At 35.6% G+C, this 16,945-nt stretch overlaps 1 protein-coding gene across 3 annotated transcripts; it reads left to right on the top strand.

Annotated features, from left to right (window-relative positions):
* Positions 1-2,819: 2,819 nt before the first annotated feature.
* Positions 2,820-12,567, top strand: LOC136219410 (purple acid phosphatase 23). Of its 3 annotated transcripts, none has more exons than XM_066006809.1 (8): positions 2,820-3,230; positions 3,337-3,528; positions 5,717-6,053; positions 10,707-10,924; positions 11,040-11,230; positions 11,347-11,628; positions 11,908-12,029; positions 12,163-12,567. In XM_066006809.1, the coding sequence occupies exons 1-8, from the start codon at positions 2,963-2,965 to the stop codon at positions 12,164-12,166; spliced, it is 1,614 nt and encodes a 537-aa protein (XP_065862881.1). In that variant the 5' UTR covers positions 2,820-2,962; the 3' UTR covers positions 12,167-12,567. The 3 variants fall into 3 exon arrangements, with proteins under 3 accessions (XP_065862881.1, XP_065862878.1, XP_065862880.1); XM_066006806.1 differs by having other exon boundaries at positions 11,908-12,036; XM_066006808.1 differs by having other exon boundaries at positions 11,908-12,066.
* The last annotated feature ends 4,378 nt before the right edge of the window (positions 12,568-16,945 follow it).

Genomic DNA, 16,945 nt, shown 5'->3' with positions numbered 1-16,945 from the left:
TACGTAACCCTTTTACTTTAGAAGAAAAATCACAAACATTGTGAAAATTAGAGTTTTACATAAAACCTTTGAATTTTACCTAAATATTTTATTTTTAGATATAATTTACGTATAGTTTGAGTAAATTTACGTAACCTTTTTATTTTAGGAGAAAAAAATTCACAAACCTTGTGAAAATAGAGTTTTATGTAAAATCTATGAATTTTACCTAAATCTTTTATTTTTAGACATAATTTACGTAAGGTTTGACCAAATTTACGTAACCTTGTTATTTTAGGAGAAAAAATCCACAAACCTTGTGAAAATTAGAGTTTTACGTAAAACTTTTGAAATTTACGTAAATATTTTATTTTTAGACATAATTTACGTATAGTTTGACTAAATTTAGATAACCTTTTTATTTTAGGAGAAAAAAACTCACAAACCTTGTGAAAATAGAGTTTTACGTAAAACCTATATATTTTACGTAAATCTTTTATTTTTAGGCATAATTTACGTAAGGTTTGACTAAATTTACGTAACCCTTTTACTTTAGAAGAAAAATCCACAAACATTGTGAAAATTAGAGTTTTACATAAAACCTTTGAATTTTGCGTAAATATTTTATTTTTAGATATAATTTACGTATAGTTTGACTAAACTTACGTAATCTTTTTATTTTAGGAGAAAAAAATTCACAAACCTTGTGAAAATATATTTTTACGTAAAACCTATGAATTTTACGTAAATCTTTTATTTTTAGACATAATTTTCGTAAGGTTTGACTAAATTTACGTGACCTTGTTATTTTAGGAGAAAAAATCCACAAACCTTGTGAAAATTAGAATTTTACGTAAAACCTTTGAACTTTACGTAAATAGTTTATTTTTAGATATAATTTACGTATAGTTTGACTAAACTTACGTAACTTTTTTATTTTAGAAGAAAAAAATTCAAAAACCTTGTGAAAATAGAGTTTTACGTAAAACCTATGAATTTTACGTAAATCTTTTTATTTTTAGACATAATTTACGTAAGGTTTGACTAAATTTACGTAACCCTTTTACTTTAGGAGAAAAATCCACAAACATTGTGAAAATTAGAGTTTTACGTAAAACCTTTGAATTTTACCTAAATATTTTATTTTTAGATATAATTTACGTATAGTTTTGCTAAATTTAGGTAACCTTTTTATTTTAGGAGAAGAAAATTCACAAACCTTGTGAAAATAGAGTTTTACGTAAAACCTATGAATTTTACCTAAATCTTTTATTTTTAGACATAATTTACGTAAGGTTTGACTAAATTTACGTAACCTTGTTATTTTAGGAGAAAAAATCCACAAACCTTGTGAAAATTAGAGTTTTACGTAAAACTTTTGAAATTTACGTAAATATTTTATTTTTAGACATAATTTACGTATAGTTTGACTAAATTTAGATAACCTTTTTATTTTAGGAGAAAAAAATTCACAAACCTTGTGAAAACAGAGTTTTACGTAAAACTTATGAATTTTATGTAAATATCTTATTTTTAGACATAATTTACGCAAGGTTTGACTAAATTTACGTAACCCTTTTACTTTAGGAGAAAAATCCACAAACATTGTGAAAATTAGAGTTTTACATAAAACCTTTAAACTTTACGCAAATATTTTATTTTTAGATATAATTTACGTATAGTTTGACTAAACTTACGTAACCTTTTTATTTTAGGAGAAAAAAATTCACAAACCTTGTGAAAATATATTTTTACGTAAAACCTATGAATTTTACGTAAATATTTTATTTTTAGACATAATTTTCGTAAGGTTTGACTAAATTTACGTGACCTTGTTATTTTAGGAGAAAAAATCCACAAATCTTGTGAAAATTAGAATTTTACGTAAAACTTTTGAACTTTACGTAAATAGTTTATTTTTAGATATAATTTACGTATAGTTTGACTAAACTTACGTAACTTTTTTATTTTAGAAGAAAAAAATTCAAAAACCTTGTGAAAATAGAGTTTTACGTAAAACCTATGAATTTTACGTAAATCTTTTATTTTTAGACATAATTTACGTAAGGTTTGACTAAATTTATGTAACTCTTTTACTTTAGGAGAAAAATCCACAAACATTGTCAAAATTAGAGTTTTACGTAAAACCTTTGAATTTTACCTAAATATTTTATTTTTAGATATAATTTACGTATAGTTTTGCTAAATTTAGGTAACATTTTTATTTTAGGAGAAACAAATTCACAAATCTTGTGAAAATAGAGTTTTACGTAAATTTTTTATTTTATCAGTCCCTATGTTAAATATCTAACATATTGTTTAGTTCTCGTATTTTAATAATATATTGTTTACTTTTTTTTATCAACTGTTTTGTCACTTAAATTTTTAAATTATTGAATAGATTAATCCCTTTACAAAGGACTAAACTGTTGAATTGAGTTAAAATTAAGGACTGAATAGTGTATTATTAATATATAATGACTAAATAATGATTAGATTAAAATATAAAGACTCATATATTATTTACTTTGTAATTAATAATCTTTAAAATTTCTATAATTAAATATTACCTGCAATAGCAGGTTACCTTTTTTATTAATTTTAATTAACCTTATTTTTATTAACACATGTTCAATTACTATTGGATACTAAAATAAATTATAACTAGTTTTTTTTCCAACATAGTAACTATAGAATTTACCTACTACTAAATAAGAATTTACCTACTAAATAAGAATTTACCTACTACTAAATAAGATAAATAATATTCTAAACTTAGTAAATAAAATAAGAATTTTAGGTGGAAACAGTACATCGTCAACCGCGCGGTATATTCCTCCGTCTATTCCCGGCGGATGCCAAATCCTTGTTAAAAATTATCCAAACAAGGCAATGATTTGTTTTTAGTTTGAAATTACACACAGCAAACCAGGCACAGCTTTAAGAGCTCCCATTATCAGCCTTCTCCGTCTGATACTCACAAATGAATCAGTTGTCGTTGTGGATGAACATTGCAATTTTTTCTACTTTGTCCATATTGACACAATCGCAGCTCACAAGTCGGATACCGACCACTCTTGAGGGTCCTTTTAAGCCTACAACTCGCCGATTTGATTCTTCATTGCGCAGAGGCAGTGATGATTTGCCAATGGATCATCCGCGTCTTAAGAAGAACGTCACTGGAAATTTCCCTCAACAGATAGCTTTGGCTATCTCTTCACCTACTTCAATGTGGGTTTCTTGGGTCACTGGTACTGTTAATGTTTATTCGCGTATTTTAATTACTGTTTAAGTAGATAGATTTCTGCAATTGAGGAAATTCATTTCACTTGTGTTTTTGAATTGATTTTGGTTCAGGGGATGCTCAAATTGGTTCTAATGTAATTCCTCTTGATCCTGCTTCTGTGGCGAGTGAAGTTTGGTATGGGAAAGTAAGTGGAAATTATACTAGTAAACGGAACGGGAATGCTACTGTTTATAGTCAGTTGTATCCATTTAAGGGACTTAGGAATTACACTTCCGGCATCATTCATCATGTGAGAATCGATGGTAATTTTGTGTTTAGTCTAATTTACAAGGATGAAGTTATCTTATCTACTACTTGTTTTGACAGTGGTTTTGATCCATTAACAAAATAACATTTGATAGTGATGAACATACTAGAAAGGATCGGATGAATAATAAAATAATTAGGACAAAAGTAGGGGTTACATGTATTGAGAATAAAATGAGGAAAACCGATTAAGATGGTTTGATCATGTAAAACGAGAGCGCTTGATGCGTCGGTTAGAAGGGTTGAAGAGTGGTAGGAGAATATAGTAGTGGATAGGACGGAGTGGAGGGAGAGAATTTATGTCACGACTTGATTTCACGGTTTCGTACGGCGGTTCATGTTAGCTGACCCCGAATCATTTCGGGACTGAAGCTTTGTTGTTGTTGTAGTTATGAACTTGGTGTATAATATATTCTAGAAAAAACATCAACAATTTATCTCTTTGAATATGCATAGGAGCTTTGTGTGTTAATGTATGGATTTGAATATGAAACAGTCAGATGATTCAAGGGAAGGAGGTTATTTTTCGGTTATGGAGTTTAATTTACTTCCCGATCAGCCTTTTGATTCATAGGTAGATTTGCTCCTGAGAAGAGGAGTAGGTTGTCTTAGTTGATTCTCATTTGTTCAAGACTCATGTACCTCAAAAACAACTGGGTATTTTCTGTAATGACCTGGTTCTAAAGGGTGTGCTGGGTGAAATACGCGAGCTATGAGAGGCCCTAAAGGATGGTGATCGGACAGTAACGAACTGAACCTCACATCAGAAATGGAGGGAGTGAATGAGTATATTAGTAGAGTGGATTTTCAATACATGTAGACAGTTTTTACAGTTGTGAGGTTAATAGAACAGGAGCCAAAGCGGATAAATTCTATATGATATTGTACCAGACTCTGAGACTATTACAAAATCTTTTATTATACCAGTTTTTAAAGTTCAAAACGACAGCAGTATGAAACAAACTTGTGCTTTAGTAAACCTTCTGCTTTTCCTCTTCTTATTTATTAATGGTTAAGCATTGTTGAATGGAATAGTTGTAAAATATATGCCCGAACTGATATAAAACATAGTTGTTAAAGGTGTGCCTGAGGCTCAAGATCCTACACCTAGTAAGTCCTAGGTGGGGCGTTGTTTAAAAGGCTCTCGCCTTGTGCGACTCAAATGGGCTTCGCAGGCTTTCCTCAAACGCACCTCTTTTACGTTTTGATTAATGATTAGGTTTTTTTATTAAAATAAAAAGTTCATTAATCTCAACCACTTATTCTATTTCGTAAACTTAAATCTAAACCGTTGATCTAAGTAAAGAAAAACAAGACACGTACAAATAGAAAGGGGGGAAGAAGAGCAAGAGATGTAAAGGAGAGGAGCTCTTTATTGTATCTACGATACATGAAACCAAAGGTCTGCTGCGCTTAGTCTCTGTTGTCAAGACTTAAGTTGGTGTTTTTGACATTTAATATTATAATTTTATGTGATTTTGTCTTGTTTGTAGGGCTGTAAATGAGCCGAGCCGTTTATAAAAGCTCTACTGTGTTCGGCTCAAGTTATAAACTGCCCGAGCTTGAGCACGGCGAAACTCGGCTCGAAAGCTCGCGAACAGGCTCGACTATAGGTTCATGAACAAGCTCGATTTTCATGTTTATGAACACGCTCGTGAGCAAGTTTGGTTTGATTATTTTTTTAATAATAGTATTTCTATAAAGGGGCAAATATAAAACAACATAGTTAATGTAAACTTTAGTTTTTTAGGTTTCAAAACTATGTAGTTTTGTGTTAAAGAAATAATTGATGAACATAATTAAGGGGTTGTTCGTGAGCGAAGTTTATAAAGAGAATTAACTCAGCAGCTCATGAACAGAATGTTGAGCTCAAACTTGTCAATTTTCTAATGAACAGGCCAAAGCTCGGCTCCGCTTGATTACACCCAACTTGTTTGAGTGTTTATAAGTGAGCTTTTTTTAGCTCATCATAATTTGTGCTCTAACTACTAATAGAGTAGTGACATTAATATTAGATTTTGATAATTAGATTTTGTATCTATTTTTTTTTTCATTTTTTGCGCAGTCTGCTCATCAGGCGCATGCTTTACGCTTAGGCTTCAGGACTCCTTAGCGTCTTAGTGCGTATTGCATTTAACAACTATGATAAAACATAGTTTCTATATTTACTTATTTTCCCTGCAGGTCTTGAACCTGGGACAAAATATTGCTACAAATGTGGAGATAGTGGTATTGGAGCTATGAGTGAAGAGAGTGTATTCGAGACACTACCATCACCTAGTTCAAATTCATATCCTCGTAGAATAGCTTTTATTGGAGATCTGGGTCTCACAAGTAATTCATCTACAACTATAGACCATCTCACGATGAATGATCCATCACTGATACTAATGGTTGGAGACTTAACTTATGCAAATCAATACCGTACAATTGGTGGGAAGGGAGCTCCATGCTTCTCATGTTCATTCCCTGATGCACCGATCAGAGAAACATATCAACCTCGCTGGGATGGTTGGGGAAGGTAACATTTCTCATTTTTATTGCAATAGAACTGGCAGACAATCATGACTAATTTCTTTTTTTAAATGATCATACTTTGAACATATTAATTATGACATAAAGTTCCCGAACTTTTTTTAAGTTAATTATGATGAGTGATTTATTATCAAAACATTGTATTTGTTTTCAATATGTATATTAGCAACCATGAAGATACCAAGACTTAGAAGCACATTTTTTGGTGGCTTAATACATTAGGAGCCCCTGAATTTGACGAAAAAAGTTGATTGTCCTCCAAACTGGCATTCTGTTTCGTTAGCCCCTGAACTTGCTTAAAGTGATATCATTAACTCCCTAAGTGCACATGGCAGAGCAAGATTGGTTTTGGACAAATTGAAATGTGCGTCACTTTAAGCAAGTTCAAGGTGTCAATTGACCACTGTAAGCAAGTCCAGGAGGCAATTAGGTCACTTTAAACAAATTAACAAGATATTTTGTAAGTTCAGGGGCCAAACGAGATATTTTGTAAGTTTAGGGGACCAATCGATTTTCTGAGACAAGTTCAGAGGGCTAATGATGTATTAAGGCTTTTTTTTTTTTTGGTGATGTAACTCTGTCTAAGTTTCTCATATTGCATGGGTAAATTACACCCACGGCCACAGAACTTACTCATTTTCACGATATAGTTACCAAACTTCAAAAGGTAACATAAAAGTCACTCAACTTTACACTTTATAACATTATGGCGACTAAACTTCAATTAACACCTCAACAACAACAAAGCCTTAGTCCCGAAATGATTCGGGGTCGGCTAACATGAACCATCATATAAAACCGTGAAAATCAAGTCGTGTCAGCGACACAGATTCGCTCCCTCCACTCTGTCCTATCCACTACCATATTTTCCTCAATTCCCAATAAACTCATATCACTCTCGATCACCCTCCTCCAAGTTTGCTTAGGTCTTCCCCTACCCCTCACCACTACATCCCTTTGCCACTCTTCGGTTCTCCTAACCGGCGCATCAAGCGCTCTACGTCTCACATGGCCAAACCACCTTAGTCGGTTTTCTCTCATTTTATTCTCAATAGATGTGACCCCTACTTTTGTCCTAATTATTTCATTACGCACCCGGTCCTTTCTCGTGTGACCACACATCCATCTCAACATACGCATCTCCGCCACCGACATCTTATGGATGTGGCAGTGTTTCACTGCCCAACACTCCGTACCATATAACAATGCTGGTCTAATTGCCGTCCGGTAGAATTTTCCCTTCAATCTATTAGGCATGCCGGGATCACAAAGGAAACCCGTAGCACTCTTCCACTTCGACCAACCAGCTTTAATCCTATGAGCAACATCTCCATCTACTTCTCCATCCGTTTGGATAATAGATCCTAAATACCGGAAGCAATCCGAGGCCTGAACAACTCTCCCATCTAGGGTGATTGTCCCTGCCTCCCTACTCCTACGGCCGCTAAACTTACACTCCAAATATTCTGTCTTACTTCGACTCAACTTAAAGCCTCTAGATTCTAGAGTTTGCCTCCATAGTTCCAACTTCATCTCCACTCCTTCTTTCGTCTCATCAACCAACACAATATCATCTGCAAACAGCATGCACCATGGTATACCATCTTGAAGTGAACTTGTTAGTTCATCCATAACGATGGCAAAAAGAAATGGGCTTAGTGCGGAACCTTGATGCACTCCAATCGTAATAGGAAACTCTTCAGTCTTCCCAACACTAGTACGTACACTCGTGCATACTCCCTCATACATGTCCTTTATGATGTCAATATATTTCCGCGAAATGCCTTTCCTTATCAAGGCCCACCAAAGTACTTCCCTTGGTACCTTATCATATGCTTTCTCCAAGTCAATGAAAACCATATGCAAGTCTTTCTTCTTATTTCGATAGTGCTCCATTAATTGTCTCATTAGATGGATGGCTTCCATAGTTGATCTTCCCGGCATAAAGCCAAACTGGTTTTCCGAGATCTTCACCGTCCTCCTTAGCCTTTGTTCAATCACTCGCTCCCAAAGTTTCATAGTGTGACTCATTAATTTGATTCCCCGATAGTTGGCACAATCTTGGACATCGCCTTTGTTCTTATACAAAGGGATTAAGGTACTTTTCCTCCATTCTGATGGCATCTTATTGTTTCTCCAAATTTTGTTGAAGAACGTCGTCAACCATTCGATTCCTCTTTCTCCCAAACATCTCCAAATCTCAATAGGGATGCCATCAGGTCCTACTGCTTTCTTCAACTTCATCTTACTTAATGCCATTTTGACTTCACCCTTTTGAATTCTCCGCAGGCATTCATGATTTATCATATCGTGATGGATACTTATATCTCCAACATCTTGTTGGCGATCTCCATTAAATAAGTCATCAAAATAGGACCTCCATCGTTCCTTGATATCCTTATCTCCAACTAGGACTTTCTGGTCCACATCCTTCACACATTTAACTTTTCCGAGATCTCGCGTCTTCCTATCTCTCATCCGAGCAATTCTATATATGTCTCTTTCCCCTTCTTTCGTATCCAATCTTGTATACAGATCCCGATTCACCTTTGCTCTAGCATCTCGTATGACCTTTTTTACTTCCCTTTTAGCCTCTTTGTATTTTTCGTAGTTCTCGTCACTCCTACATTTCCCCAATAGTTTATAGGATTCTCTCTTACTCTTTACTGCTTGTCGTACTTCTTCTGTCCACCAAGATGTGTCCTTACCCGGTGGCATGCTACCTTTAGATTCCCCTAGAACTTCCTTCGCTACTTCCCTTATACTATGCTCCATCTTATTCCATATCGAATCTATATCTGAATCCATATTGCAAGTCCAAATATCTTTTTTGGTCATCTCATCCACAAATTTTTGTTGATTCTCCCCTTGCAATTTCCACCACTTAATCTTAGTCTCTACTTGAGGTGTTTGTTTTCTTATACATTTCCTACTTCGAAAATCTAGCACCACTACTCTATGTTGGGTTGTCGTACTCTCACCAGGGATCACCTTACAATCAATATAACTCTTTCTCCAAGCACTCCTTACTAAGAAGAAGTCAATTTGGCTCGCATTACCGCCACTCCGATAAGTCACTAAGTGGGATGTTCTCTTCATAAACCATGTGTTCATGATACTCAAGTCATAGGCTGATGCGAATTCCAAAATATCATTTCCTGCTTCATTCTTATCTCCAAAACCATACCCTCCATGAACACTCTCAAACCCATCTCGCCTAGAACCCACGTGTCCATTGAGATCACCCCCTAGTACCATTTTTTCATCCCTAGGAACCTGTTGCACCACTTCCTCTAAGTCATCCCAAAAAGCTTGTCTTATAGACACATCTAATCCTATTTGTGGCGCATATGCACTAATGACATTCACAACCTCATCCCCTATCACTAGCTTAACACTCATAATTCTATCGCTCTTCCTAGACACCGCTACTACCTCATCAATATACTCCCCATCAATAAGAATACCTACTCCATTTCTACCCTTATCCTTTCCTGAGTACCAAAGCTTATAACCCAAGGAGCTATCTCTCTAGCCTTAGCTCCAACCCACTTGGTTTCTTGTAGGCATAATATATTTATTCTCCTCCTCTTCATAACATCTACAATTTCAGCTAATCTTCCTGTCAAAGAACCTATGTTCCATGTCCCAAAGCGTAACCTACTACCCTTACCCCTACCCCTACCATTACCGTGGACTAGCTTATTTACCCGCAACCCTTGCATATTTGACACCACCCTCGGGTCCTGGGGTGGCGCGCCGCTTCGGGGCGACGACCTAGCAACCCTTGCACATTTATCACTACACCCGGGTCTAGGAAGTGCAGCGCGTCGCTGAGTAGGGAACGCCCTAACGGTATTTATATTATGGTTCATGTCATAAGATGTGGCTAAGTTTTACGCTGGCCGCCACAAACCTACCGCAACCCTCCTCCTTTGTCCGGGCTTGGGACCGGCTGTAAAGGCCACCAAGTGACCCTCACAGGCGGAGTTTCAATTAACACCTCAAATAATGAAAATGTTTAAGAAGTTGTCTAGAACCACATTCAGCATGGAACCAAATTTTTTATTTTTCAAAATCACCATTTCCAGAGCTTTTCTCTCTCTAAAAATTCTCCTAATCAAACAACACCTAGTTGACCTCAAAACGAAAATTTTGAAGTATTAAAGTTTCTTAGAATATCATTATTTCTTGGGTTTTTTTTTATATATTTATTTTGAGATCATCAATGGTCATTTTGAGGCGTTAATTGAAGTTTAGTGGCCATCATGTTAGAAACTGTAAAGTTGAGTTATGTTTTGAAGTTTAGTGGCTATACTTTAAAAATGTGTAAAGTTCAGTGGCCATGGGTGTAATTTACCCTTTACTGTATTATCATAATTAACGGATTAACACATAGCTTCTTGTAATATTTTCATTGCATAAACCTGTCAATGGTGATTGTTCGTGTAGGAATCATGTCCTGAGCTACTCAGATTTTCCTTTTCCATTTTAACCTCTCTTCTTATAGTTCAATCAAACTAATATTGCTCCATATGCATCTGCATTTTATTACTCTATGGATGTGTGTGCCCTATGAAAGGAAATTCTTAACCTCTCTAATGGTTTTGTCATGGAAAATATTGAATTGGAATTTCAGGTTCATGGAGCCGCTAATATCAAGAGTTCCTATGATGGTAATTGAAGGGAACCACGAGATCGAACCGCAAATTTCCGGGATAACTTTTGAATCGTATTTGTCAAGGTTTGCAGTTCCATCAGAGGAATCTGGCTCTAACAGTAACTTCTACTACTCTTTTGACGCTGGTGGGATACATTTTATCATGCTGGGAGCATATGTAGACTATAACACTACTGGTAACAAGACATTGTTTTTCATGATATACTTATATCACAGTAACTTGAACATGTTTAAAATTTCAAAGAATATTATCTGATTAGAAATTTGCGATTCCCTTTTTTGAAAATGTAGGTTCTCAATATGCTTGGCTAAAGGATGATCTTTTACGACTAAACCGCACTAAGACCCCATGGCTGGTAGCTGTATGGCATCCACCTTGGTATAATAGCTATTCCTCACACTATCAGGAATTTGAGTGCATGAGGCAGCAAATGGAAGCACTTCTTTATCAACACCATGTAGACATTGTTTTTTCTGGGCATGTAAGTATGAATTCACTCTTCTTAAACTCAATGGATATCCAGGAGAAAGCATAAAGACCTCAAGAAGTTGTTTTTATGCTGAGATGGGTTTTGTCTTTGGACTTTCTGGTTTTCAGGTTCATGCTTATGAGCGAATGAACAGAGTCTACAATTACACATTGGACCGATGTGGTCCCGTTTACATAACAGTTGGAGATGGGGGAAATATTGAGAAAGTTGATGTTGATTTTGCAGATGATAAAGGAAAATGTCCTTCAGCTAAAGATAACATACCAGAATTTGGGGGAGTATGCCACATTAAGTTTTCTTCTGGCCCTGCTAAGGGCAAGTTTTGTTGGGACAAGCAGCCAGAGTGGAGTGCTTTCAGAGAAAGCAGTTTTGGGCATGGAATACTTGAGGTATGGTCTAAGTCGAAGTTAATCTGATCACCTTTAATTTTTCATGCTGCATCTCTGGATTGTTACCAAGGCATTGTGCCGGATTTGTCTGAGCTGTAGCTGACTTGTCTTATGATTTCTTTTAGATCTATACACCGTGAAGTTGCACTGTCTACAAATTAAAATCAAGTTTCTCGATATTTGTGTGCTAGCGTACATGACTGTGTTGCTAGAACTAGTCTGCCAGTAGTTTCTATATCAGCATATGTTAAGAAATGTCTCTTTGTGTCCGGAATGCAGGTTGTGAATTCTACATATGCACTATGGACTTGGCACAGAAACCAGGACATTTACAAGAATGACAGTTCTGGTGATCAGATATACATTGTGCGGCAGCCTGAACTGTGCATTCCGCCATCAAAGTACAAAGTGATTTCCTTATCAAGCGTTTGATTCCATGTGCACCCTTACTTCCTTTAAGCAAAAGTTATCATGTCTAGCAATGGCATAGCATAACATCATTTGCTTTTTCCTTTTTCCTTTCCTATTTGATAGATAAGCAGTGGGACTCAACAAGGAGTTATAGCAAATGATGCTGCTGTCCTGCTGTCTAAGCAGATGCTGTTCATATTAATGGTAATCATCGCGGTTGCGGCTCTCACCTGATCCTTATTTTACGAATTCTAATATTTGTTGTACAATCAAATTCCTGAAAGAAAAAGAAAAAGAAAATCGTATTTACAATCATTACTTTGAGCTATCATCATACGAATACATTGTGAATAGAAAAGCTAAAAAGGTTTGTTGATGGCAATCATCATAGTATTAGCATATAGTTGTGGTTTTGGTATCCTATGTAATGTTTGATGTTTACTTGACATCATTCCTTGTCTGTAAATAGATGAATTATACCAACAAGTGTATGGACATAATAATGAAATAGTGAATACTTCCTTTGTATTTGTATGGTGCTAATTAACTATTCTTATTTAACTGTGTAGTTGAAAATTCATCACGCCTGATCATGGAATTACAGTTTTAATCGTATTTATTCTATAGAATTAAAAGAGAAGTGGGATATGAACAGTAAAATGCAATCAATTTCAATTTTTTGGATACCAATTTTATCCCTATAATTTTGACAAATTTACTATCTATTTAAAAACAAATTGGCAAAAAAAGCTAGAAATATGTAATCTCCTCTTGAACAAGATCGGTAAAAATGGAAGAATTCTTTACGTTATTCCAAGGTTTCTATGGGTGTGATTTGTTCAATGCCACAAGAGCATCTCTAGTGGTATACAAATATAAAAGAGACTAACTGGCAATTAATAAAGGATTTGTGGATGTGTCCAACCATTACAATATACACTAACTTTATTTGGACACAACCATTTATGGTTTGTTGATAATACTCATTAAACAATACTCCATCGGTTCATTTTTTTTTTTGGGACAATTACAAAACTAGCACCTTTTAAGGTGTTAGTTTTCTTTTCTAACTCCTTTTGAAAAACTCACCAAAACTAACACATTTCAACAAGTAACTTCCAAGTTTACCCTCATCTTCTTCCTTAACATAACTGTGTTTTTGTCTTTCCTCCTCTATCTCTTTCTCACGCTTTCTCTCTCTAAAGAACAGAATAATCTACAGAACGACTTGAATACTACAACAATCAATCCAACCCACAGTTTATATAACAAAATTTCTAGAATCATATAAGTTTTTCATTGGGTTTTAGTTTTATTGAAAAGATTGACCTAAACCATATGCAGCCCCCTGAACTTGTCACTTTTAGTCATTTTGCCCTCTGGACTTACGGGATGACCTATTTGCCCCTTCAACTATTTAAAAGTGGTATTAGCAACCCCCTGTTTTCCTTATAACGGAAACAATTATGACATATTTTCATTGCAAGCACCAAGGTCGTAATAAAAAGGGTTGTGCACTACTAAAACAACATGCAAATGAAGTTAGTATAGACGGTACACAAGTTCTCTTGTAAAAATTGCATATAGGGTTGTGCACTACTAAAACAAGCTGCAAATGAGGTTACATATATACAGGCTGGTTCTAATACTTCCTTGAACACTTGTACTAATGTTGGAACTTCATTTTGTTTCCGTTATAATGAAAATATGGGGTTACTAATACCACTTTTAAATAGTTGAGGGGGCAAATAGGTTGTCCCATAAGTTCAGGGGGCAAAATGACCAAAATTGACAAGTTCAGGGGGCTACGTATGGTTTAGGCCGAAAAGATTTAAAGCTTAGTCCATTCATCGTTATGGTGAACGGCGAACGGAAGAGGAGGAAGAAGCGACCATTTTTTTCCGGCAATCTCGTCCCAATATATATTGTTTCTCTTCCCTTTTCATGTTTTTCCTGGTCGTGCGAATCCAAAAAATAGTGGCATTGTTATCTGAAAATGAATTTGAGTTGGAATATCAATTTCAGATTTTTTCCCTGACAGTGTCGATATCTGTAGATATTTGTCGATATTTGTAGATATTTGTAGATATTTGTAGATATCTGTCGATATGTGTAACATATCGACAACACATATCTACAGATATCTACACATATCGACAGATATCGACAGATATCTACAAATATCTACATATATCTACAAATATCTACAAATATCGACAATATCTACAGATATCGACACTGTCAGGGAAAAAATCTGAAATTGATATTCCAACTCAAATCCATTTTCAGATAACAATGCCACTGTTTTTTGGATTCGCACGACCAGGAAAAACATGAAAAGGGAAGAGAAACAATATATATTGGGACGAGATTGCCGGAAAAAAATGGTCGCTTCTTCCTCCTCTTCCGTTCGCCGTTCACCATAACGATGAATGGACTAAGCTTTAAATCTTTTCAATAAAACTAAAACCCAATGAAAAACTTATATGATTGTAGAAATTTTGTTATATAAACTGTGGGTTGGATTGATTGTTGTAGTATTCAAGTCGTTCTGTAGATTATTCTGTTCTTTAGAGAGAGAAAGCGTGAGAAAGAGATAGAGGAGGAAAGACAAAGACACAGTTATGTTAAGGAAGAAGATGAGGGTAAACTTGAAAGTTACTTGTTGAAATGTGTTAGTTTTGGTGAGTTTTTCAAAAGGAGTTAGAAAAGAAAACTAACCTCCTAAAAGGTGCTAGTTTTGTAATTCTCCTTTTTTGTATGTCCTTTAAAGTTTTTCATTATTAAAACCAATGCAATAATGCAATAGTAATAAGACTATTTAAAATGACTAATTTACTTTTCTCTAATCTCTATTTTCTAGGCATATATCCCTTTCATCTTAGTTTTGTAATTTTGATTACTTAATTAAGCTTCTGGTTTGATACCTGGATTGGGGATAAACCTTTAGTGGATGTGTGCACTTCCCCCCTGCCCCCCCCCCCCCCCGCCTAGTGATATCCAACACTGGAGGTTAGCCGATGTGGTGGACTCTGAAGGGGACTGGGTTTGGCCTAAATTTGATTCTTTCTTTAGCCTTGAGACTCTCCTTAGAATTAGAGGAGTGAAGGTGAGTAATCAAGAGGAAGACATGGATAAGCATTGCTGGGCGCTGACTAACAATGGAGTCTATTCTTGCAAATCTGCCTTTGAAGCTTTTTCCCTTAACAGGACTGATAATCCCTCGGATATTTGGAAGACCATTTGGTCCCTTAAAATCCCCTACTGCATGAGGAGCTTCCTGTGGCTGGGCGTTAAAGACAGATTACTTACTAACTCAGATAGATACAGAAGGCATTTGGCGACCTCTGGAGCTTGCGGTAGATGTAGAGGCCATGTTGAATCGTTGTGCCTCGCTCTTAGGGATTGCCCTAAGAGTGAAGAGGTTTGGAAGAAAATTCTCCCTCATCATACTTTCTCTTCCTTTATGTCCCATTCTGTGAACGACTGGTTCTCAGATGGTATTAGGGGAAAGTTATTGTCTTATATGGAGCATGGGGACATTTTCTTTGCCATTATCTGTCATCAAGTGTGGAAATGGAGGAACGAGGAGATTTTTGATAATAAAGCTGTGCTTTTGCCTAACTTAGCTGAGTTCTTCTTGAAGAAACTCTCCTCTATTATTGATAGTTTCAAAGGTGAGTCCCTTGCCAGATCTTCCCCGAGTAGTGATGTCCACCTCGTGAGCTGGAGCAGGCCGAGAGAGGGGGTTGTGAAGCTGAATACTGATGGTTTCTGCCTCAGTAATGGTAAGATTGCTGCCGGAGGTATTCTTAGGGATGCGGGAGGCGCCTGGCTTTCTGGGTTTACCCAGAATTTGGGTTTGGGTTCTTCCTTCTCTGCGGAGCTCTGGGGCATTCTCTCTGGGATCCAGCTGGCGATTAGGCTGGGTGTTAAGAGGCTTTCTGTGGAGTCAGATAACTTGGAGGCCATCAATATGATTTTGGGTAGTCATGCCATGGGTCTTCATAGCTGCAACCTTATTAAAGCTATTAAGAGGCTTAGCCCCTCATTTGATATCCTTGAGTTCAGCCACATTTTCCGGGAGCAGAACCGTGTTGCAGATCACTTAGCGGCGGCAGACCATAAGGGGGTGTTAGGTGTTTCTACCCTTACCGTTCCCCCTATCGCTCTTTCTCCTCTTCTTTTAGAGGATAGGATTGGGGTTAGCTTTCCTAGGCTAATCCCGGTGTAGTTGCTTGTTTTGCTTTGCTTTCCTTTCCTTTTCTACCAAAAAAAAAATAACTCCCTCTTATTATAAATAAGGGTAAATTAGGGAAAACATTATTAAAAGTGTATTGGTAATACAAAACGACTATTTTATATATATATATAGAAAGAAAGAAAAATAAAAAGATGTTAATAAAAGATTATTCAATCGTTACATTAAATTTTTTGATACAATATTAAATTTATAGGAGAAAAATGTATTCATGAAAAAGAAAATATGATTTGAACATCAATTTAATGTCCTGCTTGGTAAAAAGCTTTTTAGATAAAATTAGAGGTTTAAGCCACTTTAGAGGTTTTGATTAGTAAAATCTCTAATAGTAATTTTTGGTGAAGAGATGTTTGAAATGGCTTATTGGGTCTAAAAAGCCAATTTTGAAAAAACTGATTGTATGAGTCTTTTCAGTTAGCTTATTGCTGGATCTCTCTTGAATGACATTTTTACTCTAATGATTACCATTTAACCTAAAATAAAGGCTTTATCATGTTTTTATTTCTCATTTTACAAAAACAGTTATTAGTAGTAAGCTAAGTTTTATTAAACAAGTTTATATTTTTTTTTTGGTAGGAAAGGAAAAGAAAAAACAAAAAACAAAAACCGCTCAACCCGGGATCAGCCTAGGATAGCTGACCCCTA

Source organism: Euphorbia lathyris, chromosome 2, assembly GCF_963576675.1.
Source record: "Euphorbia lathyris chromosome 2, ddEupLath1.1, whole genome shotgun sequence".
Classification (NCBI taxonomy): Eukaryota; Viridiplantae; Streptophyta; class Magnoliopsida; order Malpighiales; family Euphorbiaceae; genus Euphorbia; species Euphorbia lathyris.
The sequence above is the reverse complement of the archived record's forward strand: the minus strand, read 5'-3'. Positions and strand labels throughout refer to the sequence as shown.